Source organism: Mesoplodon mirus (genome assembly GCF_964341445.2).
Source record: "Mesoplodon mirus genome assembly, chromosome: 15".
NCBI classification, from domain to species: Eukaryota; Metazoa; Chordata; class Mammalia; order Artiodactyla; family Ziphiidae; genus Mesoplodon; species Mesoplodon mirus.
In genome coordinates, this window is record NC_138991.1 from 4,863,485 (window position 1) to 4,889,482 (window position 25,998).

General features: G+C 41.9%; 1 protein-coding gene across 2 annotated transcripts in view; it reads right to left on the bottom strand.

Moving 5' to 3' along the window:
• The window catches only part of VAPB (VAMP associated protein B and C), a 49,087-nt gene that overhangs the window by 17,940 nt on the left and 5,149 nt on the right, over positions 1 to 25,998 (bottom strand). Inside the window, exon 2 of one of the 2 annotated variants that reach the window (XM_082643965.1) lies at positions 4,947 to 5,036. In XM_082643965.1, coding sequence (XP_082500091.1) covers positions 4,947 to 5,036 — 90 coding nt within the window. Of the gene's footprint in view, positions 1 to 4,883; positions 5,037 to 25,998 lie in introns of both variants that reach the window. The other variant, XM_082643964.1, reaches the window with a different exon arrangement.

Below are 25,998 nucleotides of genomic sequence, written 5' to 3' on the forward strand. Positions count from 1 at the left end.
TCTGGTGAAAAAGATTAAAGACATCTTTTAAGTATGAATATGAGTTGTTCTTAACTGAGAATCATAAAGCTGGTTCATGAAAACCACTTATAAAAAGGTTCTGTTTTTCAGAGACTTCCAAAGCAAACGATCAAATGAAGAAGAATGTGGCTGTTAAGATGCCCAAACCTCCAAATTTAGCTCCCACTATCAGCACTTGACGCATGAATCCCTGACTTCTTTCTCTAAGGGCAGTGCACTTATACTCGGATGCTAATCACCTAAAAGCTGCAACCCAAGGTTGGCTGGTCCAGGGCAAGCAAGCAGCTCCTTTAAACTGAGTCAGCAAAATCTTAAAAGGATTAATTATCAGTTGCAGTACTACCCAATTACATTACTTGACCAATGTTTCCATCCAAGAAGAGTTGCTGATATTCATTCTCTGTCCTCGGGATTTTACTGGAAGAACTTTATGCTTTAAATGTGATTGAAATAAGTGCTGAAAAGGGCTATATGTCAGGAATAAACACTGCTCAATTCTTTGAATTTTAATTTAAAACACAGATTCAGACACTAGAAGATTTGTGTTTGTTTGTCTTTAATCCATTTTCAATTCCCAGGGTACACTTAGTAAAGTATATCTGTACCTAAATATTGGTATCTTTAATGACTCTTTCCAATGCCCCCCCCAAACAGATATTTTGCATTTCTAATTTCCTTGGTACAAAGGCAACCAATATGCATAAATGAACTGCAAATGGAAGCGTGCTTGCTACTTTAGTGAAATTAGAATTCAGTGAAGGTTATAAAAATATTAAACTTAATATCATATTACAGGAAGCCTAAGTATTTTTGATGGGCCCATAATTTTACCACTTCATCTGCTGTATCCGCTGGCAAACATGGTTTGGAATATTAATGGAAAACCCCCTCATGATTAAACTGCAGTATTAAAAAAAAAATCCACAACCACTAACAGCTTACCACAGACATTTTCAGAAATTATCTACCTTAAAAATATTTTCCCACCAGACAGTTCAGAAAACAGATTTAATTTTGTAAAGCTAGAACAAATGGAGAGACACCCCGCTGCTTCAAACAATTCATTAATTCAAAAAGTTCTATTTTCCTTGCATTTAAAATCTCTAGAGGAAAAAATCCAATCTCCTCTTCTCCAATCTCCATTTAAGTGTGCCTATTTTGCCGAGGTCCAGATTTGAATAATTCAAAACCGTCTCTAGCAGATGGTGCGTATCAAGGGGCAAGGGGCCAAAACCATGGCATTCTGGGCCAATTAATGCAAACACAAAGCACCCACCACCCCTCCCACCTACTGCCTGCCTCATCCAACAGGCACAGATCCCAGAAGAGGCTGTCAGAAAGAGATGCAAGGAGCACCTATCTAAAGGACAAAGAAAAGGAGTCAATCAGAGACCCGAGTGACCGGATCCCAAAACACCCCTTTGCAAAGGCCACATGTTTTCACCTACCGACCCAAGAAGTTTAGGTTATACCTGTTTCCAACTGTAACTTTACCACCTGAGTTTATACAAGAGCTGTTGCTGCTGCTTTTTAAGGACCCAATGAGTGATGTGCCATCTTCTGAAGAAAATACATGACAGGTCAGCGTCTGGACTTTTGATGCATAACCTAAGGTCCTGTGAATATCAGATTAAGCTGACAGCTGAGAAGAGTTTCACAGGGTGTGTCTGAAAGACATCTGACAGCTAGAAAGTCTCAACCCCCCATCAAAACCCTGATCCGTGTGCCTTCAAACCTCAGTCGGTCTTGCCAGCTCCACGGGTAGATACCATCCTCCTCCTCCTCTTCCCCATCCTCCTTGCCCCCCTCTCTCAAAGAATGATTTATCACCTTTCCTATCAGCTAGCACATCCCAAGGGTTTTCAGAGATGGGAAAAAAATAATGTACTAGTCATGTCCTTTCCAGGTATGCTGTGACATTCTGTGTGGTAGGCAGGGCAATGCTGGTAGTATTTTCAGTTGAGTTGATGACCTCCTTTTTACAGACTGTATTTGAAAATGTACTAGTGACTCTTCACTATAAAACAAATGCATATTACAGAAAGAAGAAAAACAAAAATTTCTTCTTAAATTAGAGTTAGAAAAATTTCATAAATTAGTAAAATGTATAGAATTGATTTATTTCTAAAAAGGCAATTCAAATATGTACGATCCACCTTCAACGGAAACTAGCCAGTTTCTGTCAAAGCTAGTGGAAGAAAAATGCAATCCCACTCTTGTACCACGCTTCCCGTTAAAATTCTTCAGCATTGGTAAATACGCTGTGAGGCGGATACCATTCTCTCCACCTCACAAATGAGAAAACTGGAACCTAGGGTGGTTAGAGTATTGGCACAGATCAGCCGACAGGCTAAACAGCAGGGCTGGGCTTCCCGTTCAGGTTTCCGAAGCCCAGCTCTAACGCCCTCTGAGTAGAGCGGGTGCAGCCCAGCTCGGCCGGGCGCGCGCGGGAAGGGAAGGCCGGCCTCCAAGCCCTCTGCGCTGCCCGGCCGCCGGGCGCCTCCTTCTCCTGAGGACAGTCTCTCTCACCCGCGGGAACCCGGGAACCCCACGTCCTCACCCAGATGCCATCACGTGGCTGCATTTTAACAGGACCCTTGGAAAAGTGCGGTGCTTTTACCCCAAGACATGAATGTCTAATAAATGATACAGCGGCCCCTCGGCACGGAAAACTACAGCAAGTGGAGGCTGGTCGGTCTCCTCTGCCGACTGATGAGGCCGTCCCGAAAATGGGACAAAATCTGGCTTTACCCAGGTGCACCCCAAGCACTGAGACCGATACACACCAAATAAAAACAAAGGAGGCCTTTCTCATGTGTAAACATAATCTTGTCTCATTAGGAGGAAGGCCCACAGACACATGGACGTTTTGTTATTCAGTGGCTTATTTCCCCAAGTACATGACGTTTTGAGAGCCAAGGTATTTTGTTTTACATTCATTTGGAAGTGGGGCCGTCCCCTAACACTGCTGAGGCAGTTCAGGGTCACCAAAGAGCCACTCGATCAGGACAGACACCTGGCTTCCAATACTAGCTCGGCCACTGGTCACCCATGTGCCTGTAGGAATTCACGCCCACTCTCTGAACCTTACCTTCTTATCTGCAAAAGGAAGGCCACAACCACAAAATCTTGGTCTTCCTTAAGGAGGCAGACATAAATCAAAACAAATGCCCAGGGTTAGTTATTACTTTAAAAAAACATTCCTCTGATGGGGGAGGGAGGGGTGAATCTTTCTGAAAGAGATACACATATACTCACACACGTTTATATTTCATATTGGAAAGCACACCTACGCTGCACAGCTGCCTGTTGAGGCTGTTCAGAAAACGACGTTGCTGCCCCACGTTTACCGTGAAAACATCTAAGTCTCATCTACTGACAACCTTACTCAAATCTGACATGGGCAAGGAAATCAAGAGGTAAAAAAGAAGTCAATTTTAAAAAGGGAATTAAAGATATCAGCTGCCCTTGATTTCAACGGAAAAACTGAAACCCTATGGATCCAAGGAACGCCGAAATGCCAACATCCTGGGCCCCTTCCTTGACCAGCATGCTGCAGTTCAGAGTCTGGGCATCAGAGCCAAACAGGATGGTCCACATCTTGGCTCTGTCACTGGCCAGCTTTGTGAGCCTGTGGCCACCGGCCTCCTTCTTAGTACAATGGGGGTAACAGTGCATTCTGCACAGGGCAGATAACAGAAATTACATAATGACATGTGTGCAGGCCCAGCACAGAGGAGACCCTCAGTACATGCTGGCTGCCACCCTCCTGATTTCTCCTGGATAATAACCCGACGTGAGAGTCCAAATCAGGTCTTGCAGCCTCAGAGACAAACACACAACGGGACAGCTGGTGTGGGCGCACCATAATGAGAGAGACCAATGGGTGTAGGGAACAAGAGTTCGCAGAAATGATCAGATAATGAAACACCTTATATCTTTCCAAAGAGGTGAGTCATTTTCTTTTAGGTGTCAAATGAAGAGCCACATGTATCACAATCAAAATCTGTCATGAAAAAAGCCAGGCAGGTACCCACTTCAAATGAGTAGTAGCTTCTAATGATGCGGAACCTTCTGTAACACCCTCCTGATCCGTAAAGGATCACCACACACTCCCCCAGAGCTCCTCCACAAATACAAAAAGCACTGTTGGATCCAGAAGTCCTAACGAGCTAGAAGTTGATTCCATGTCTAAAATACATGTAAACTCAAACCCATCACTTACATCTCCTTAATTCTGAAATCCAATTCTCAATTTGGGCACTCTACCAGCATCTTTCCGAAATTTGGACTTTGGAAAATATATGCCCTCTCAGACAGGAGGGGAAAAAACCCATCAGACATGCACAAAACTTGCACCCTTGAATATATTCCAATTTCCTCAGCCTTCATCTCCCTTACCCTTTCACAGTCAGTAAAGTGCAGTTACCAATCACTGGAAATGACATGAGCTTAATGTCAGAAATCATTTAGCTTAAATAAGAAAATAACTCCATTTAGCTTTCTCCCACAAAGTAAAATTAAGTTTGTTTAGCCCTTTTTTATTTACTGCCAAAGGGCAGATTTAATTTCAAGGGAGTGAAATCCAAACTCATTCTGAAGCAAAGTCTGAAGTTACCACTTTCATTTTGCTCTAACTGTTGAGGCACGAAGGCTGTAAGCATTAAACTAAAGAGACTTTAATTATGGGAGAAAAACAGGTGAGTGGGACCCACAGGGCTTTTTAATCAGAGGGCGGGGGCTTGTGGGGGAGAAAACGACCATATTATTTTGCTGTACTGCACATACAAGCTTTAAGAGATCCCACTACTTCTAGGGGGCCTTTTTAGCCCACCCTGTTGGCCTTCATTCTCAGAACTTACCAGATACATTAATAGAGGCCCCTGCATCAATGATCCCACTGTTGGGCCTCACGCAGTACCTACGTGGTGCCGTGGTCTTCACTTTAAAACACACATTTCGGTCTGTCGGGTTGCCAAGCTTTAGGTTGGTGGTGACAACGTCGGTGAAGGGACCTGTGGAATGAGACAGAGACTGATTGGGGATCTCAGGAGGATCGTTTAGAAGAAAGACTGATTTATGGTCTGGGGTCAGGAGGGATGTGCAAATATGATTAATCCAAAACCACCTCATTATGATGGACAGGAGAGACCAGCTGAGGCTGACGCACTAACAGCTAACATTCACCAGGTGCTCACCACGCCACCAGGCACCTGGCCTAGTGAGTGTTCTAGCATACGGTATCTCCGTGACACCTCACAACTTCATGATTACTGCCAGAGGAGAAAACTGAGGCTCGGGAGGAAACACTACTTGTCTAAAGTTTTCACGCTAGTTAGTGGTAGTTAGGATCTGTAACCAGGCAGCCTGAATCCAAGGCCAGTTCTTAACCTATGCTGAACACTGATTTCCACAATAACAAGATGAAATCTAACAGGGAGAATGTAAAGGACTAGACCTGGGTCCAAAATGATTATCAAAGGCAGAGTATGCCAATAGTAGTAGAGAGGCGAGAAAGACGTTGAGGTGTTAATGGTCTATACACACAAACTGCCCCCACAGCAATACAGTGTCGCTGCAGAAAAGTTAACATCATCTTAGGCTACGGCAAGTTCAGAGTCCTGCTGGGCAGCCCACCCCTGAAACATCACGTTCAGTTTTAACTACCCAGGGTACCAGGGAGATTGAAACAAAGTGCCCTGAGGGTATTTTTTTATCATTATTATTTATTCATTTTCTACTTTATTAGATTTTTTAATTAAAAAAGTAAAACATGCTTCTTAAAACAAGCCAAATAATAAAGGATGTATAAAGAGGAAGTTAATAAGCTTTCCCTTGTCCCCTGAGGTAACTAATATTCACAATATGGGACATCTTTCCACATCACGCATGCTTACACAAGGAGTACACACATACGTGAGTGAGGAGGGGGATTAACAAAAATGGGATCAAACCATTTACGTGACTGTGAAACTTCTCCAACACCTGACCACTAGGGTTTATCAAGAAGTCGGGGTGGGGGGACTACAAGGTCTCTTAGGACCTCTTCAACCCCTTTTCAAATTCCCATCTTTTCACTATGTGAGTCGATGACGTCTTTGTGTTTCCTCCAGGCAAGCTCTTGACGCCATCTTTACACGCACAGGAAGTAAGAGATGGGGTGGGGAGATGGGTGTGCTCCTGGGTTCACAAACTAAGAAACACACGCAGGCGGTGCATCTGCTCCCTAAGAAGATCCACAACCAAGACGTTTAAATCTGCGCCTTGAAAAGTTGTCAATGAGACTCTAAGCTCCTGAGGACAAGAATGATACCTTACCAGTTTCTATATCTCCAGCACTGTGCCTGGCATGTGGTAAAGGGGTGTGCGTGGAGAGAGGGGGCAGGGAGAGACAGAGACAGAGACAGAGACTGACTGAGAGTCACTCAGCAAGGAGGACAGTACCTCGTGGAGTACCACTAGCGAAATTAAACTCTCAGGCTGCTTGCTCGCCTCTGGAGGTGCTCTGGGCATGAAAAATCAATCTGATATGGGCTTAACAAATATAAATTAAGAAATCAATAACAGTGAAAAGAAAGAAAGGAAAAGGGACTCAATTCCAATAAAATAAACTACAGCCAGTTCTGCTAGAAACCTTATTCTGAAAACGTGAATCTGTTTCAGTGTGATTGATGTGAATATTATGGGGACAATCTGAGCATAAAATGAATTTCACATTTGCTTATGTGTGATTTTGTCTGCAAGAAATGCTAAGTGATCACAGAACACTGCACCCAGCTGCACCGAGTGGCACAGAAATACACAAAGTACACAACTACACACACCTCAATCACTCACCAGCACCTCCGTGCACCGCGTGGGACAGGGGCCACACCCCCATCCTCACCTTGTGTCACCTTCCCTGTGACTTCAGGTAACCCTCCTTCCTCCACTTCACTACCTCACAAACTGCAACTCTTCCAGCGCCCACGTCCACAGGCAAACTTCAGGTCTTTTTCAAGGTAAAGTGCCACATTTATTATAGTATGTATATATTTCCGAGCCATTTAACGTGTGCAAAACTGTGCTTCTGCTTGTATTAGGTTCCTATCTTTGTGTGTGTGTGTGACCAGCAAAGCTTTTGAGTGTTATGCACCTAACCTCGTTTCCTCCTCTTAAGTCCTATGGTTTTTACTGTGCTATTTTGTATAGGATGGCGATTTTTAGGAACGCATATGCCGCATTATAGCAGGACTGATTATACTACTAGGTTACCTATTGTTTTGTCGTTACTAAACTAAAAGCTACTCCCATTCTTTGAGCAATGACACCTTCAAGAATGAAATGCCTAGGGAATTCCCCGGTGGTCCAGTGGGTAGGACTCCACGCTTTCACTGCCAAGGGCAAGGGTTCAATCCCAGGTCGGGGAACTAAGACCCCACAAGCCACGCAGCAGAGCCCCACCCCCCCACAAAAAAAAGAATGAAATGCCTAGACAGAATTTCTCCATTTGCTTACCTTTCCAATAAGCCCCGCCTCTGGCCCCATGGCAGTCAAGCTGGACGCCACAAGAGCGAGGCACTTTGTAGGTCCAACTGTGGCCAGGCACGGGGAAAGGCAAGGCCTCTGCTATCTCATCCCGCCTACTGACTCCATCACACATAACCCTCTCTTGACATGCTAAGTCATCTCCTTACTGAGAACTAAAAGCTTACACAGGAGGGTGGGTACCCTGTGGCCCAAGAGGATTTTCAGCCACAGTGAGGGACAGCCAGATGCTGACCACGCTCCACCCTTGTATCAGATTTTTGGCCTCTCGGGAGAAAAAAGACACTTGGTGCTGAGGCAGTCTTTTCGGGATTCTGGAGGCAGCCGCTCTCCGTGACTCGACCCTTTTCCACTCTCCAGCACGCGCAGTCTGGCTCAGAATGAAGATGGAGAAAGTCTGACCGCCCATTAAGTCTCTTTGCTGGAAGTGGATATCACTCTAGCAATGATAAAAGAAAAAAAGAACAACTACACACAACTCCAGTTTTCTGGAGTCAAAGAAAGCAATTAAACAAACACACAAACACAAGCTCAGACAGACCTACACGGGCACAATCACGATGTCCATATACTCCTTGGCCCTCAGGTAAAAGGTGCCAATCACAAGGACTCACATGCCAATCATATAAGCAGAGCTCCAGCTCAAATGACCCCACAATGCTGGGGGGAAAGGAGAAGAAAACAGACAAAAACTGTGAGACACCTCAAAAGGGGTGCGCTTTCAAATATAAGGCCTACGGGGGAAAACACTACCCTCACTGACAATCTGAAGGTGCTTCATAAACTAACAGGCCTTAAAGCTTTCCAGATATAAGCTTAAAGTTATTTGTTTCAACAAAATTCTGCCTCAAGAACGTGGAAACATCTTCAGATCAGAATGCCAAGAATCCATAAGGGCCCACAAACACATCCAAAAAAATAGAGGATTTTCTAAGGTGGTTTGAAGTATACTAAGCAGAAAATAGGGACACTGGCAAGATTTCACTGTGATGAAATTAAGAGTACTTACTTGTTTCCAGCTCAGTTTCTCCTGTCTCTTCCTCCTCACCCTGCCTCATCAGAGGGGGGAGTTTAAGTGTGTTTATCCTGTACAATGACCTTTTCTTCTAGGTATTCCACAAAAATAAAGCAAATTTAACTGTAAACACTAATCTGCTTTTGGAAATTCCACCAGTTAACCCATTACATAGCAATCTAAATAATATTTCAGCCTATAAGATTCACCTAAAAAGTAGTCTATATTATTGAAAGACAAACGATATTTGCGTAATAAGCAGAATAAAATAAATATCCCAGATTTCTCCCTCAACACTCAATCCTGAGCCATTAAGTGTTAGAGATTTCTTGGGCTTATGTAGGTTTTATTTTTAAAAATCTGGAAGAAACTATACTAAAAATATATGCAAGTGAACAACATCATTGATAAAACAGCAAAGTCTCATGTGTAAAAATCATGACATTTTGTAAAAACAGGCCAACCCTTCTCTCCTCTCCCTGGGCAATTTACTCTAAGAATTTTATTGAAAACAAATTCTATTCGATTTGAGTAATTATAGGAAATAAACCATGTTACTGTTCTCCTTTTCCCCTGTATTAATGAATCAGAATACACAAAAACCTCAGTAAAAATGATGCAGTAAGGGCTTATGAGAATCATTCATATTTTTACTAGTCATTTTCATTTCATAAAACTGTCATTTCCATTAAAGCATTATGTAAAAAATGGGATTTTACTATACCAACATGTGTATTTATCACCAATGAACTTAAACATTGCTTATATAGTACAGAGTCAATTTACAAATGAAATCTTCAAAAATTAGACTTTTTTCTTTTAAAAGATGAAAAAAATGATTTGGTATCTCTAGTACTGCAGCACCTCCTTTTAAGCATTTTTCTTTCTAATCTTCTAGTCCTTATTTCAGATAGTTATACAGATATTTAAGAATTAACATCTAACGTGAAAAAGGAGGTCCAAAAAAATGAAGCAACATGAATTTGGGAGAAATTAGGAATATTCCTTAAAGTTTTAATTTTTCTTCTTTTTAACAATTTGAATAATGTTCTTCATGCCCTATATTATGCATATTCATCTGCGAAAATTCTTGTGAGTTTGATAGATGCTCATGAATAGCATTAACTAACGTGAATATGAATTCCACGACATGCTCTAAAACATACTAAGATAAAACTAAGCACAGTATAAACTATTTCCTCCACCCAGGTTTGGCTTATTGTCATTTTAAAGTGTGTATTTTAAAACAGTAAGAAGATCTAGAATTGGCCTTAGAAAGTAAATAATACGGGCTTCCCTGGTGGCGCAGTGGTTGAGGGTCTGCCTGCCGATGCAGGGGACACGGGTTCGTGCCCCGGTCCGGGAAGATCCCACATGCCGTGGAGCGGCTGGGCCCGTGAGCCATGGCCGCTGAGCCTGCGCATCCGGAGCCTGTGCTCCGCAACGGGAGAGGCCACAGCAGTGAGAGGCCCGCTTACCGCAAAAAAAAAAAAAAAAAAAAAGAAAGTAAATAATACGATGTCAGCAGAAATATGCATAGCATTAAAAGTAAAAGCAGGAACAGTTAACTTTTCAGTCTTACTTACAAAAATGGAGTCTCAGAATTATAAAGCGCTGGTTTTAAAGGTCAAGGAAAGAAGGTCATAATCCAGCAAACGAGATTCTCAACAGTTAAGACATCAGGTTTCAGGTATTGACAATTTCATCAAAAATGGCTAGATAAACTTATCAATCAAGAAACACAAGGGCATTCTGTGGAAAAAGTATTCCATTAACTTTTTAAACATTTTAGCAATCTATGCACGGTGTAAGAGTACTTCCTTCCTGCAATCGTTCATTCCAAGATCCATGGAAGAGAAGACTACAACAAAACTCTTCCTTTCAGAAAATGCAAATAACCATTTTCACAAAAGAATAACTTAAGCGTTCAGGTCCCAATGACTGTAAAAGGTGACAGTGAAACTCCAAGTGAACTCAAAACTCAATCTTGACCTTACTTATCTGTGTAACCTTAAGCATATTATATCACCCCATATGTAAAGAGCAGGACAGAATTTAAGGGGTAATATTTTTCCTTAGCAATTCAACTAGAAAACAAAGATAGATAGATACACACACACACACACACACACACACACACACACACACACAACTATAAAACTCCTAGATGATAACATAAGAAAATCTAGATAACCTTGGGTTTGGCGATGACTTTTCAGATACAATACGGAAGGCACAAACCATGAAAGAAATAATTGATAAGCTAGACTTCATTAAAATTAAAAATGTTTGTTCTGCAATGGATACTGTTAAGGAGAATGAGAAGACAAGCAAGCCACAGACTGGGAGAAAATATGTGCAAAATATTTAAAGTATTTAATAAAGGACTGTCACCCCAAATATATAAAGAACTCTTAAAACTCAACAATAAGAAAATGAACAACTGAACTTAAAAAAAATGGGCAAAATATCTGAACAGACACCTCAGTAAAGAAGATATACAGGTGGAAAAAATATACAAGTGAAAAGATGTTCAACATATGTCATTAGGAAATTGCAAATTAAAACAATAAATGAGATACCAATACACACTTATTAGAATGGCCAAAATTTAAAACACTGACAGCATAATAGGCTGGCAAGGATGTGGAGCAACAGTTCTCATTCCTCGCTGCTGCGAATTCAGAATGGTATGGAACTTTGGCAGACAGTGTGGCTGTTTCTTAAAAAACCCATACTCTCCTGCCACACAATCCAGCAATCACACTCCCTGGTATTTACCCAAAGGAGCTGGAAACTCACGTCCACACAAAAATGTGCCCACAGATGTTTACAGCAACTTTATTCATACTGCCAAAACTTGAAAGCAACCAAGATGTCCTTTAGTAGGTAAATAAACTGTGGTATATATAGACAATGGAATATCATTCCACACTAAGATGAGCTATCACACCATGAAAATTCAGACACAGACGAACCTTAAATGCATATTACTAAGTTAAAGAAGCCAATCTGAAAAGTCTATAACCTGTATAATTCCAACTACATAACATTAAGGAAAAGGCAAAACTATGAAGGTAGTGGTTGCCAGGGGTTAAGACGGAAGGGAGGGATACAGAGACTGCGTACAGAGAGTTATTAGGGCAGTGAAACGATTCTGTATGATACTATACTGGTGGATACATGTTATTATACATTTATCAAAACTCACAGGATGTACTATACCAAGACTGAACCCTGACGCAGACTACGGACTTTGGGTGACAATGACGTGTCAGTGCAGCTTTATCAACTGTAACGCACGTCCTACTCTAGTGCTGGACGTTGACAGTGGAGGAGACCGTGCATTTGTGCGGCCGGGGCAACTCTCTGTACTTTCTGCTCAATTTTGCTGTGAACCTAAAACGGCTCTAAAAAAAATAAAGCTTTTTCTTTCCCCCCAAAAAAGAAGGGAAAAAAAAGTATTTGGTCTTTATATTAATCCACTGTTGGTGGCACCCCCACAGTTTCAGATAGCAAATATTACTGATTTTAATATATTGTGTATGTATAATTGAATAAATAAATAAATGAAAAAAGATGCTTTGTTTTGCTTTTCTTCCATTTTCGGGAGTTCATTAAATTCTGGTGTTGCAAATACATATCCTTCCTTTGTAATATGTGTCCTGATGTAGACACAATACTTTGAAACTCAAACTATGTGTTACCAAGTAAGTTATATGCCAATTTGATATATAATCTATCAGCTCTCAGCTTTCCAGATATAAATTTAAAGTTATTAGCTCCATAACAGTTTTTTTCCACTCTGCATAAAAAGAGCTATATTATTTTATACTCTTTTATAAACACAATTTAGGTACAATATCTCTTGTTTCTTCAACACTTCCGAAAAACAAGTTACCATATTTCATTTCAACTCTGAAAAGATTACCTTTTGGAAAGGTAATAATCTGTCTCCAGAAGCCTAGGACTGATGATGGATTTTGTTAAGACAATGAAATTATGCTTTAGGTTTCAATACAACAGACTCTGATGCATAGAGTCTATTGTAAAAGTATATTAAGATGAGGGAAATGGACACTGTAAAGTAAAAATCTGTTGGATATCTTACAGACGTCTTTAAAATTTATCCTTTGACAGTGTATTTTCATTAAAGGTATCCTACTGCTTCCTACTTTCCCTAACCATCTGCAATGCACCAATCCTCACATTATTTTTCTTGTTTATGCAAGGCTTCCACTTTCAGAATGTAAACTCCAAAAACACAGAGACTTTTCTGTCCCTCTTGTATTCACCACTGATCATCAGTTTCCAGAACACTTCCAGACATAGCGCAGATGCGCAATAAATATGCTGAACAAATTAGTAAAACGGCCATGCCACACTTCTATCTATTTTAAACAATGCTTCCAGTCTTCCTGCACCCTCCCTCCTGGATGCACCACCAGGCTCGGGGTGAACTTGCACTGAGCTGGCTGCTGACTGCTCCCTCCGCAGCATTATCCCCCGTTTCATCTTCTACCTAAGACTTACCACTGACTGATAGTTCATGTGTTCCTTTCCTGCCTGTTTCCCACCTAGAGTGAACCTCCACATGATTCAGCACTGGAAGGTCTGAGTCTAGAACAGCACAACACACTGTTGCATTAAAGGGCTCAGTAAGTGTGTGCAGCACAAATGAACACCAGACTCCTCAGAAGCGATTCAACTCTGATTCTGACACGCTTCCTATAAACGAATGCCTAGTCCATAACTCTGATCTGAAATCATGATACATTTTTGTTCATACACAGGTTGAAGGTACTAAAAATGTTCACTTGTGTCAATAATGCCTTTGTCATTATTATTCTATGATAATTTTGTTTAAAGTTGCCCCCTCTAAAAAAATGAAAAACAGATTTCATAGTAACAGCTATTCAAAGACAGTAAGCTCTTAAATAACCATGAATTCAAGAGTAAGGACACTGGGAGATAATTTTTTAAAATCGATTTTCTTGATTTAATTCTTAGCTCACACGTTAATTCAAAGCTTTAGAAACAAAAATAAAGCTTTGCAACCAATGTGCCTTTAATGGCAGACAGTGGATTCCAATATTTCAGCAGAAAGCCTAATGATGTATCTCTTATTTTGAAAGAACCACACATAAAGAACCCTACACATACATATAACTTTCCCAAAGAAATCTTAGAATGCAAAGTGTTCTAAATTAATAAAGTAACCTACCGGATATCCTCGGAGAAGGCCAGCTACTGAGAAACATCACACCCATTATTATAGCAAGAGAAATCAAAACCCAAGAATACTGACTAATGATGCCATCAAAGGCACACTAGACGCCAGCTTGATTGAGACAGACTATACCAACCTTTAAGGCTGCTTATTCAACTCACTAGTTTCCTAGCTCCTTTGGAGCAGAAAGAAATAAAACTCAGTCTCCCATCAACTCCATGGGTGGGAAAAACTAGACCACAAGGCACCCTACTGTAGTGTAAGAATCCAATGGATAAAGCACTATGGAAGGGTAAGATCAAACTCAGGAAAGCTACCTGCAAAAGACATAAAGCTGGACAGCAAGGAACACCTTAGGAAACTGAAGGATATTTGGAGCTTATGTTAACAGATAAGCAATTACTATTAGAATATATAAAGAACTCTTATTAAGAACAAATGTGTTGGGACTTCCCTGGTGGCACAGTGGTTAAGAATCTGCCTGCCAATGCAGGGAACACGAGTATGATTCCTGGTCTGGGAAGATCCCACATACTGTGAAGCAACTAAGCCCATGTGCCACAACTAATGAGCCTGTGCTCTAGAGCCTGTGTGCCGCAATTACTGAAGCCCGCGGGCCTAGAGCCTATGCCCCGCAACAAAGAGTAGCTCCCGCTCGTCGCCAACTAGAGAAAGCCTGCACACAGCAACGAAGACCCAACACAGACCAAAAAAAAAAAAAAATACATATATATATATACACACATATATATATATAACAAACGTGCTGAATTCTTATGAAGGAATACTATACAGCAATTAAAAAGAATGAACTACATCTGTATTTCAACAATAGATAGGTCTCAAAAAACATGTTACGTGATACATACACCACAATACCACATTAGGTGATACAGAAAAAAAATGGAAATAGTTCACACTAAATTCCTCTGGGAAGTGAAGAAGAGATCTGGAGCATGAATGGGCAGATGTGGAGGAGAGACATGTCTTCAAATTCTTGGTGAAGGTTTACTGATTAAAGAAAAACTTTACAACAAGTCTAACAAATTATTAACATTTAGTTATTCTGTATTTGGGTGTTTATTAAATTATATGTATTTTTGTGTATTTACATTTTTTTCCACAGGAAAAAAGCAATAGTTTAAGATCCAGACAATGTTCTGAGAGAATTTTCTTCCTGTCCAGAATGCTCTGTATACATAAAAATACTAGAATTCTGAATTGTGGAGTTGTTGAAAACCATATACATACATCAATAGCCATTCTTGTGTAGTTTTTATAAAAATCAAGATTATTATTTAAAACACGTTTAGAGTAGAAGTGGTCTCATTAATTCAAGACAAAGACCCAAACCCCAAAATTTGACAAAATCTATTGTAAAAACTTTGAAGACTAGAAGCCTTTACCCATCTAGAGATAAATTCTTTTTTTTTTTTCCGAAATTTATTTATTTTTGGCTGTGTTGGGTCTTCGTTGCTGCACGTGGGCTTTCTCTAGTTGCGGCGAGCGGGGCTACTCTTCATTGCAGTGTGCGGGCTTCTCATTGCAGTGGCTTCTCTTGTTGTGCAGCATGGGCTCTTGGAGCATGGACTTCAGTAGTTGCGGCACACGGGCTCAGTACTTGTGACTCACGGGCTCTAGAGCACAGGCTCAGTAGTTATGGCGCACGGGCTTAGTTGCTCCGTGGCATGTGGGATTTTCCTGGACCAGGGCTCGAACCCGTGTCCCCTGCATTGGCAGGCGGATTCTCAACCACTGCGCCACCAGGGAAGCCCTAGAGATAAATTCTATGACTACTTTCGTTAATGCAACATTTCTTTTCTAAATAGAAAAATGGCTAAAACTATTATATAAGAGCTGAAGTTTCGTACATTCTACCTACACCCAGCACTAAAACATTATTTTAAGGTAATGGCACACGTGTGTGAATTTTATATCAGTTCTAAAAGTATCTCAGACTCAGTTTTTTTTCAATGCATAATCTTTGACCCGTTGACTAACAAACATCTAGTAATTTTTCTTTATTTAGGAGACCAAATTTGTGATTAGGGTGATCATGAAATTAAACAAAAAGATAAGCAATATTCTACTCCAATTAAAATTCTACCTGTAAAGGAGAGTGGCAAAACATGACATTTTTTTTCACACAAAGCAGGAAGAATCAAGACAGATATTATGCCCAAATGAGTTATATGCATGACTAGAGAGCAAGGGGTCCCAATTGCTCAGGGTCATGGTTGTGGCTGGAACTTGACTGAGTTATAAATTAACAGTTCAAGTCAAGTGCCTAGAGTCAGTATCAGCAGAAGTAAAAACTTCCCCAAAATGTTCAACCTTCAGTGGAGATGACAACATATGAAAAACCTCCACACCAAAATCAACACATCCCAATTCACAGCAGACACAGAGGAGTGAAGCAAAAACACACTTAGCATTCTGCACCTCTATGGTCCAAGTCGAACTTTCAATTTGTGAACAATGAGAAATAGCAGAATGTGGTTTATCAGTTAGTATGTACTTTGCTCTGGTTTCCTTTTCAATAGAGAACCTAAGTGGCTATACAAGTGAAAAGAGATTATCAACCAGGTCAGCGGCTTCTTAAATTCAACAAGAGGCCACGGAAAAAGGCTGTGAGACTTCGGTGAAAAATATCTTCTATTTTCCCCTTTCTTGACTTTGGAAATCATACTCATTCTTCAAAGTTTTGCTCAAATGTCCTCTCTTTTGGAAAGGCTTATGTCATCTCTCAGTTGGAAAGAATTATTCCTCCCTATACTGTGTTCTAACGGTAAGCTGAGAATTGCCAAATTTATATCCACAGCCTGACCCTCTCCCCTGATGTCCACTTACAGCTGTACTAAGCCTCTCAAGTTTATCATGGCCAAAGAGCAGAGTCCCATTCCCCTCCCCCAAACCCACTGCTTCCCATCTCAAGAAAAGAAACCACCCTTCACCAAAATGCTTTAGCCAAAAGCAGTTACCTTAGTTTCCTCTCTTCCTCTCCTGCTCCACATTTAACCTTTCAGCCAGCTCTACCTTCAAAAGAGATTTGGAATCTAAGCACTTCTCATCCCATTCTCTCCACGGCCACCGCCCTGGTCCAAGCCACAGTCTCTTGGCCTGGGTTATGGATAACTGTATGGATTATGGATGGATGGATGGATTATGGACAACTGTGTGGATTATATGGATGGGTGGATGGATGATGGATGGGTCAATGGGTGATGGATAACTGTATGGATTGTGTATGGATGGATGGATTACGGATAACTGTATGGATGACGGATGGGTGGACGGGATACGGATAACTGTATGGATGACGGATGGGTGGATGGGTTACGGATAACTGTATGGATGATCGATGGGTGGACGGGATACGGATAACTGTAGCAGCCTCATGGCTTCCACACATACCACCATCCACACATCTCCCACAGCCTACTTTCCCCACACCGGCCATGGTCTTTTAAAAAGACTCCTGGTCAGAATCCTCCGTGCCTTCCCACATCACAACAAAATCCAAAGTCCTTCCCGTGGCCCGTCTACCAAGAGCTCCTCCTTCCTCCCTGAGCCCACCTCCTACTGCACCGCTCCATCATTCCACTGCAGGCAAAGTGACTGTGCTGCTCCCTGAACACACCAAGCCCATCACCATCCGAGGGCCATGCACTTGCCGTGCCCTCTCTCTCTAATGCTCTTCCCCCAGCTTGCATGCTCATTTTACACAGGTCTCAGTTCAAACATCACCTTCTCGGAAACTCAGCCTTCCCCAGTTACCCTCTTTAAAACAGAACCCACTCCCAACCAAACCCCTTTATCCTGCGTCCACCCCCACCCCCCATTCAGCACCTACCATTATCTGACACCATATTATACGTATTTCCCATCCTTTTATATACTGCCCATCTTCCCCACTAGAAGGTTTTGTCAGTTTTTTCACCTCGGTGTCTCAAGTACCTGGGACAACATTTAGCACACTGCAGGCATTCAATAAGTAACTGACGACTGCACAGTCCAGGTACTGTGCTAGGCTCCCAAGCTAGAGAGACGACACTGCTGCTCCTGCCCAGAACCCTGAAAAGACAGAGTAAATACACTGGGAGAACCATCCCAGGACCCATCCAGAACTAATGAATAAGAATCTCTAGGGTTGAGGCTCTGGAATGATGTATCTTGGAAAAAAAATTATCAAACAATAGTAACATTAGTTAACACTTAACAGGTCTATTCTAAGCACTTCACATGTGCTAATTCACTAATCCTCTCCTAACATACCACAAAGTGAAGAATCTGAGGCACAGAAGTTAAATACTTTATCCCAGGTCATCTAACTTTTAGGTGGTAGATCCAGGATTCACATCCAAGCATTTTCGCCCCAGAGTTCACACTCTTAACTGCTGGGTTGTACACTCCCTCTCACTGCACTGAATACCATGTGAAAGATAATATATAAAGTTTTGTGTAAACACAGGAGGGTGGGGAGTTGAACACTGAGGGCAAGTCCCGGAGTTTGAAAAGATGAAGGAACTACATTCTCAGTTGGAGGAAAAGCCCTGGGGTAAGCACAGTGCGGTGTGATCGAGTGCAAGAGGCCTTTGTAAGGGAGGCCATATGGCTGCAAGAAGGGGTTTGAGGGGAGGGAATGAACTGAGAACCAGGAGGGGTGGCGGGAAATCACGTCTGCTTATGCTTTTTAAAAGCTTATAGTTTAAGTAAAAATAAGCTGTAAAACCGTAAACCTACACAAGTCTGGCAACGAGCTCTGTGGAAGGAAATGAAAGGAAGAATATTAAAAATGACTCTAGGAAGGCAGGTATGAGGAAGGGAAATGGGTTTCCTTCTCCTCATGGGTTCTGAGAAGTATTCACCACCTCTGCCAGCACTCAGGAGAAACCAGATATAAGAGGAGATGTACTCACACATCTGTGTGTGTGTGAGTGTTTGCATATTTTAGTTGTTTAAAATAGAGAATAAAAGCCGATTGTTTTAAAAATAAAGAAGTGTGACCCAGTTTTGAAAGGCTGTGATGTTGGCCTAAGAATTCTGAACACTAACCTGTAGGATTGAGGGAGCCAACGAACGTTTTAAAATAAAGAAATGACATAATCAATTTCAATTTTTAGAAAATAACTCTGAAAAGTGTATCCAGGATAGCTTGAAGGGTGAGGGAAGTAGGGAGTAAATGAGAAACAGGGAGTTGGGACGTGGGGCAATACTACTGAAGAGAGAGGGCCTACACTCAGGATATGGCAGTGGGCAGAAACAGAAGCAAAGGGGTGCAGGAGACGCTGCTAATGAAAATGGACCAACTAGATGTGAGCAGTGTGGGATAAGGGGCGGGGAAAGACGAGGTTAGGATTTCTGGCTTACCCCTCTGGGTGCAAGGGCCATTCCCAAGATACGGCAGACACGTTCAACGGGGAACGAGAGCATAAACCATGAATGCAGCGCGGAATATGGCAAGTCCTGAGGTGTTTTCATGACCACCAGATAGGCAGGAATGACTGGTAGGCAGATAGCCTAGAGATCAAAAGATCTGCTTGGAGATGGAGATATGAAAGTTTTCTGTGTAGAAGTGAGAGCTGAAGGGACTATTAATCAGACAACACAGAGAATGCTTAAATGGCGAAGACTGAGGACAGAAGTTTGGGGAATGTCAACATCCAGTAAAAGAGATGATAAACGGCTGGGCAGTTCACCAGAAAAGTCAAAGACAAAAGTCACAAAGAGAAACCTGGTGAACTGAGAAGGGCTTCAGTGGAGGGGTAAGGAATGAGAACTGAAAGGAAAGTGAAGACGTAACCCAGTCATTGAGATTCACTGCTTCCAAAACTTTACCTGTGATGTAAGACTGAGCATTTGCTAAAGTGGGGGAAGATCTGGAGGAATGTGATTTCCTTTTAGGAAGGGGAAACTTAACCATGTTTGCAGGCACTGGGAAAGCATCAAGTAGAACAGAAAGTTGAGACACCAGAAACAGAGAGGCTGACTAGTGGAGCAAGATACCACAAGTGATGGAAAAGGAACGGGGTGAAGCACACCAGGTGAAGAGGCGGTGGGGGCAGTGCTGAGGCCCTGCACCAGGAGGGGAGGCGGTGAAACCTAAGTGTGCAGAGGAGAGAAAAGTGACCAATGCTTGGTAGAATATCTTTATTTTCTGAGTGGAAGGCACTATGTCCACATCGATCAGCTGCACACAGCAGGCCTTGCTGAGGGGCTTCACATTCCTTTGCACAGAAAGTTTTCTTTTCTTTTTCCCTTCTCACCTTTCTCAGCCTGGACATGAACTCCCTGAGAAGGGGCCCCGTGCCATGCATTATGCTAAGCACTGGGACCAGGGATAAAAGACATGGTCCAAAAAAGGCCAAGGCCTTGCTGATTAACAGGGGAGGAAGGCAAGTAACCAAACACAACTCACCACGATACACGCAGGGGCACAGGGGACAGGCACAGTGTGAGTGGAGTGCCAGGAAAAGGACCTCAAAGTGCAGGAGGGAGCGGTGGGACAGGAGGAGGAGTGAACTCATCTTGAGTGATGGAAACAACATATGCAAAAGCTCTACAACCAGGGAGAACCAAAGGCCAGAGCACAAGCATGAGGAAAGGTGATGCTGGAGAGATCAAGGGCACAAATGATTTTCCAGGTCTTGTTAAAGAATTTAGAAGTTATTCTTTTGGCAATGGGTAGACATTTAAAGATTTTAAGAAAGCAACAGAACTAATAAGAACCTGCTGTGTAAAAAATAAACAAAATAAAATCCAAAACTTCAAAAAAAAAAAAAAAAAGCAAGAGATAAGCTGAGATTTGCACATTTGAAAGTGCCATCAGTATGGAGAGAAGAAAGAGGACTCAGGCAGGAACCCCAGGTAAGAAACTATTAATTACAGTCATCCGGGAGAAAGGTGAGGCAGCCATAGAGGGGACAAGGAAGACGGGAGAGAGCCGAGTCACGGGCTTTCTGAGTTCGGTCGCTCCACTGTGTGGATGTGGGTACCATTCAAGGAGGTATGTGCAGGAAGAGGAGGTTTGGAGAGAAAAGGAAAAGGCAGTGGGGAAGCGTACATTTCGGGGCATGCTGCATTTGAAGTATCTGCAGCCCCACATAAGGGCTCGGGTCAGGCCTAGGATCATTGGTCAACGCCGTTAGAAGCCAAGGGTACTGGCAGAAGAGCTCCCCGACAGGGAAAAAGGAAGACGGGTGGGGACGCTGAGAGACAAAGAGAAAAGGAGCAAGAAGGCGTGGGGGTGGGGGGAGGGATACCTGTACCCCTGAGCCTCACCCACAGGACTCTGTAAGGAGCGGGTAAAAACGGCCAGATGGGTGGGAGAAAGCCAAAAGAGGGGGATTAAGAAGGTGAAGGGAAGAGTGTCAAGTAGCACAAGGGCAACAGGTGTCAAATGCTACAGAGGGTACACAGGAGATAAATAATAAAAATCCAACAACAGATGCAGTAATGAAGCAAGAAAGTCCCCAGGCAATGACTTTAGGAGTGAATGGGTGGTGAGAAAATGGTCATGAAGACTGTTTGCAGAGGCTTGCTAGGAGAAGCTACTTCCAGAAGGGAGTAGCTAGGGAGAGCGAACGAGACTGAGAAAGCAGTTATTCTTTTTTAAAGGTAGACAGGACAACACTCAGACATTTACTGAAGAGGACTAATTGCCAAAGCACTGTGCTCAAAGTTAGGCATGTAGAGAAAAGAAAAGAAAAGAAAAAAAAAAGAAACAATCTTACTAGGAAGGGCAAAGGCGTTCATTTAAAAATTTTTTGAAACAATAAAATAAAGAGACCCAAATAAACTGACCAAGTTTTCTCTGGACATCTCCAGATGACCTCTCATGTTTCTTCCCCCTCCGCCATTCTCTGAGCAAGATTAGAGGCCAACTAGGCACCCACAGTAAACTGTGATCCTCCTGTCCCCAAACTACATGAGAAGTTTTGAATGAGGAGTGTATCTGCAGATTCTCCAAGGAGTGATTCATGGCTTTTCTTCATCCAATTAGTAAAGCAGTGCCTGACTTCGAAAAGGTCAAAAAGCACGGATTTAGATTTTCAAAGCAGTCCATCAGGACACACTTATATGCCAATAAATCAATTCGACCAACAGAAAGAGAATTCAAGTAAGCCTCCACAAGGACAAACCTTTGGTTTTTCAGCAAATCCCTCTTTTTATTCTTGTGTATGCTTCTATTTCAAATGGTCAAACCAAACACTGAAAAGATGACTTCTTTGGGGTTACTAGCAGAAGCAAACAATTAAGAAAAGAATATATTCTATCAGTTACCACTGGGGAAAACTAAAGAAACAAAACCTATAGGAGCTTGCATTCTATAGCATGGAAGACAAAGCAATCAGTAAATAAAGCACAAGGAGAGGATAACATAAACTAAACATGCAGTGGTACACAATCTGTACAGTTTGAGGTGATGCAGAAAACACTGGAACTGGATAAGAATATCCGAGAATACTCAAGAAAGGTTACTAGGATAGAGTGAGCTTTGCAACAGGAACAAGAGGGCTCATTAATCAAAGATCTGAGAGCCCACTAGTGCAGAGCAATGGTAGGTTCTAAGAGGAATACAAACTCCACTTTCTGCCCTCACGGGCTTTCCATCTTTCTTCTTCAGCGAAAATAAATTTTAATCACACGTTTTCAAGACTAGAGCTGGAAGGAACACAAAGTGGCATGGAGTTCAAGCTTCCTCATCCAACAGAAGAGGAAATCAAAGCTGGGTGGGGAGGTGAGCTGAGTGTCTCTCTAAGTGACAGCAGGAGTAGGAACAGAAGCGTCCCTTTGTAATACAAAGCACACAAGCTGTAGAGGCTGGAGAGGCCGAGGTGCAGATTATGCATTCCACCAAGTGCTGGGCCCAGTTTCTCTCATTTTTAAGATGGAGATGATGATAATACTTGGCTGTTCACCTAGATTTGAACTGCATGTGATGTGGCTTGGAACACTTAATTCCTTGGGTTCTCTAAAGGCTGGAGGGTCCTCTGAGAATGGACAGGAAGAGAAGACTGACCTAGGTACCATTCCTTTCCTTCCCTTTTTTCTACTATACTGTAAATGTTGCTGAGTGATGTAACTAAAAGGCAAAAGAGTACCCAGTCAACCTGCACTGTTTGTGATGACAGACACTGAGGTATAATAAAGGCCTTGGAGTGGGGGGTGGGTGGTAGAAGGAAAGGTGTGGTGATAACATTAGCACATAATTTTCAACATTAATACATGAATGACACAATCAGAAGTGATCGAGTTAGAACAGAAGTTCTTAGGGGAAAACAGAATTAGTATAAAGATTTTTTTAATCAGTCGCTTTAGCGTTCCAGAACAACTCTGCACTTCGTGGAAGCAGTGACAAAGAAGCCATTACTAGATTACAATGACAATTAAGCACGTTTCCTTCCTTTTTATATCTTGTTTCTCTTTCACTGCTCCTTCTCAATTCCCACTGTCCTATTTCCAGTCCTGCTTTCATCTTCCTAACAACATAATAAATAAGAAAATCCCGGGCCTTCCTAGTGAGCCACACTCCCACTAACTTTTTAAGGGGAGCAATATAGCCAATGTAATGATAAACAACATGGGCTTTGCAGTCAGACAGATCTTGGTTCAAATCCCAGTTCTACCTCTAATTCAGGTTATGAACCTGAGGATCATAACCATCTACTTCCTAGACCTGTTTTAAGAATAAATGAGCACTTATAGAAAAATGCCTAGCACAAGTCACAGATCTCAAATCCCACCTTTCCTGTGAGGTTCAAACCCCAAAGCAGAATTAACAGTTTTTTCTAAGCTCCCAGTGAGGGACAGCCCGTAAGTGTCCCATTTCCACACTCTCCTCCATCCTCCCACCACCTGGAGGCTGGAAACTCTAGGGGCCGGGACTCCTCTCCAGTCCCCACTCCGGTGCCTGGCCCACAGGAAGCTTTCAGGACCCTGAGTCACAGTTATGCTATACTCCGTCAGACAAGAGGGGGGTCATCTGTTTATGAAGTAAACCTCAAAGGATGAGCTGTGGAAAAGGAAGAAACCCCAAATACTCTCAATCAGACAATCATCTACTACGCACACAATCATCATACCCATGCATGTCTCTAAACCCTCTCCCATCTGATTCATATGCATGGATGTCATCATTTGGGGGAATGATGACTTCCCAAAGTATACCTCCTACAGAATAAAACAGCACATTCTGATACTCACCTTGAGTTTTTCTCTTTCAACATTTGAGAAATCTCTAGTTATATGTTAATTCACACTTATTTGTTTCTCTGCCTTTGTAGCCCCACTTGTAAGGTTTAAGATAGCACCTATGAAGGTCACTTATTTCAGACCTTCCTATCTTAATAAGCACCCTTTTGAACTCTAAATTCCCACTTTACAAATGTGCAAATCCGTGAAATCTCTACCTGTAAGTTTCACCCTACCTTCCAAAGACTCCAGAGCAGATTTGCAAATTACTGGAAAGTTAAATGTGTTCTAAATATACAGAATCATTAAACACCAATGATACCTGTTATAAAAACTGAATATTCACAAGGTAAATCAAAGAATGCTCTGGAGTCACCAGCAGGAACTTTTAAAAAGTATGCTGAGAAATCCCTCCTAAAAATTCCACAAATAATAATTCTTAATTAATTAATGTTCTTAAGAAATTACCCTGACAGCTCCTAACACTTCCTTAATGGTTAAAAATTCTCTGTCTCCCTCCCTCCAAAATGAAACCCTTTGAGTTCATTCTAGAGCCGATGTGAAAGAAATGGGCTTTGACGCCAGACAAACCTGCATTGAATCCCTGCACCACTGTTTACCACAGTGGCCTCATCCAGAAGCAGGCTCCCTAACCACTGAGTAACTAACTCACGTCATAGGACTGTGTTGTAGATTAAATAATAAGATGAAGAACATAAAGCATCTACCACAGTCCCTAGACTTTGTGGTCTACCTTCTGGAAGTTAAGCATTTATCTCCTAGAAATGTTCATTCTTCCCTCACCCTTTCTTTCCTCTCATATTGCAAAATGAGTGTCAGCTCCACTATGGCCACTGCTTTTAACTCCAGACCCACCCTACTGCGGGGTCTACTAAGTGGTGGACCTCCACCACTTAGCCCCTTACAAATACGCCCTCTGCTCCCAGCTCCCTTGGTGCGGGGTTCTGTTCCTCTCCAATCTTTGAGCACCCTCCAGCCTTTAAAGACAGCCCAAGGAACTTAGAGTCATAAAGGTTACAAGCCACATCACAAGCAATTCAAATCTAGGTAAACGGTACAGGGGCCCATATAACACTGTCTTCAAGTACAATCCAAAAGACAAAACAGTCTCAATCTCTTTCTCCCCCAAAATATTTATTTCCCTAACGCCCCTCCCAAATAGGCTAAGGTTGTAAGACCCTACTGAAATGCCAACTGGATACTAACTCAAACACATCATGGGTACCTGTGAGAATGTGTGCACGCCAGCAACACTTTAGGTGCCCACATGGGCGTGCACACACAAACACAGCCAAAAGCCTGATTGAAGACACTACTTGACACAGATGAAAAGAAATAGTAACTGCTAGTGAAAAACTGATAATAACCCCTCTGAAAGGATGAAGGAAAACTCTAGGGAGGTATTTCTATACCTTTACAGTTTTGTGCCATTAATGCTAAATTATTAAATGAAAGCACTTCAAGATTTTTCCCTTGGGACTATGGCATTTTCTCAACTTTTTTTTTTTTTCCAGGCAAGGGGGGAAAATCCAAAAGCACATTAAGGCATTGTTTCTGACATCAACAGCTTTTGTTAAAACAACGTATTTAACATTTTGAAAAACAGATATTCTAGAGATACTGTTTTGCCACACTGGTATTTTTTAAAATAGTCTTAAAATGACTGTCAAGTTCAGTAATTTTGTTCCCATAATGAAGCTCTTTAAACAACTGTTGTTTTCGTAAAGCTAGCAGCCTAGGTCTGTCAGGTAAAAACTTCAAAGAATGTGCACATCCACCGAGCAAGGGCCAAAGCAATCCTGGATATGCTATGCTGATGACAGCCTAGAGAGGGGGGCCTAGAATGATAGAACAGGAGGAAGCAAGCCTGGAAACCATAATGCAACTTTGTTTTTAACACAATCCCCAGTGCAAAATAACTGCTCAGAAAGCTTTTATTTTATTTCATTAAAGACACTCAATGGCAACCCTGTCTTGACTAATGGAACTC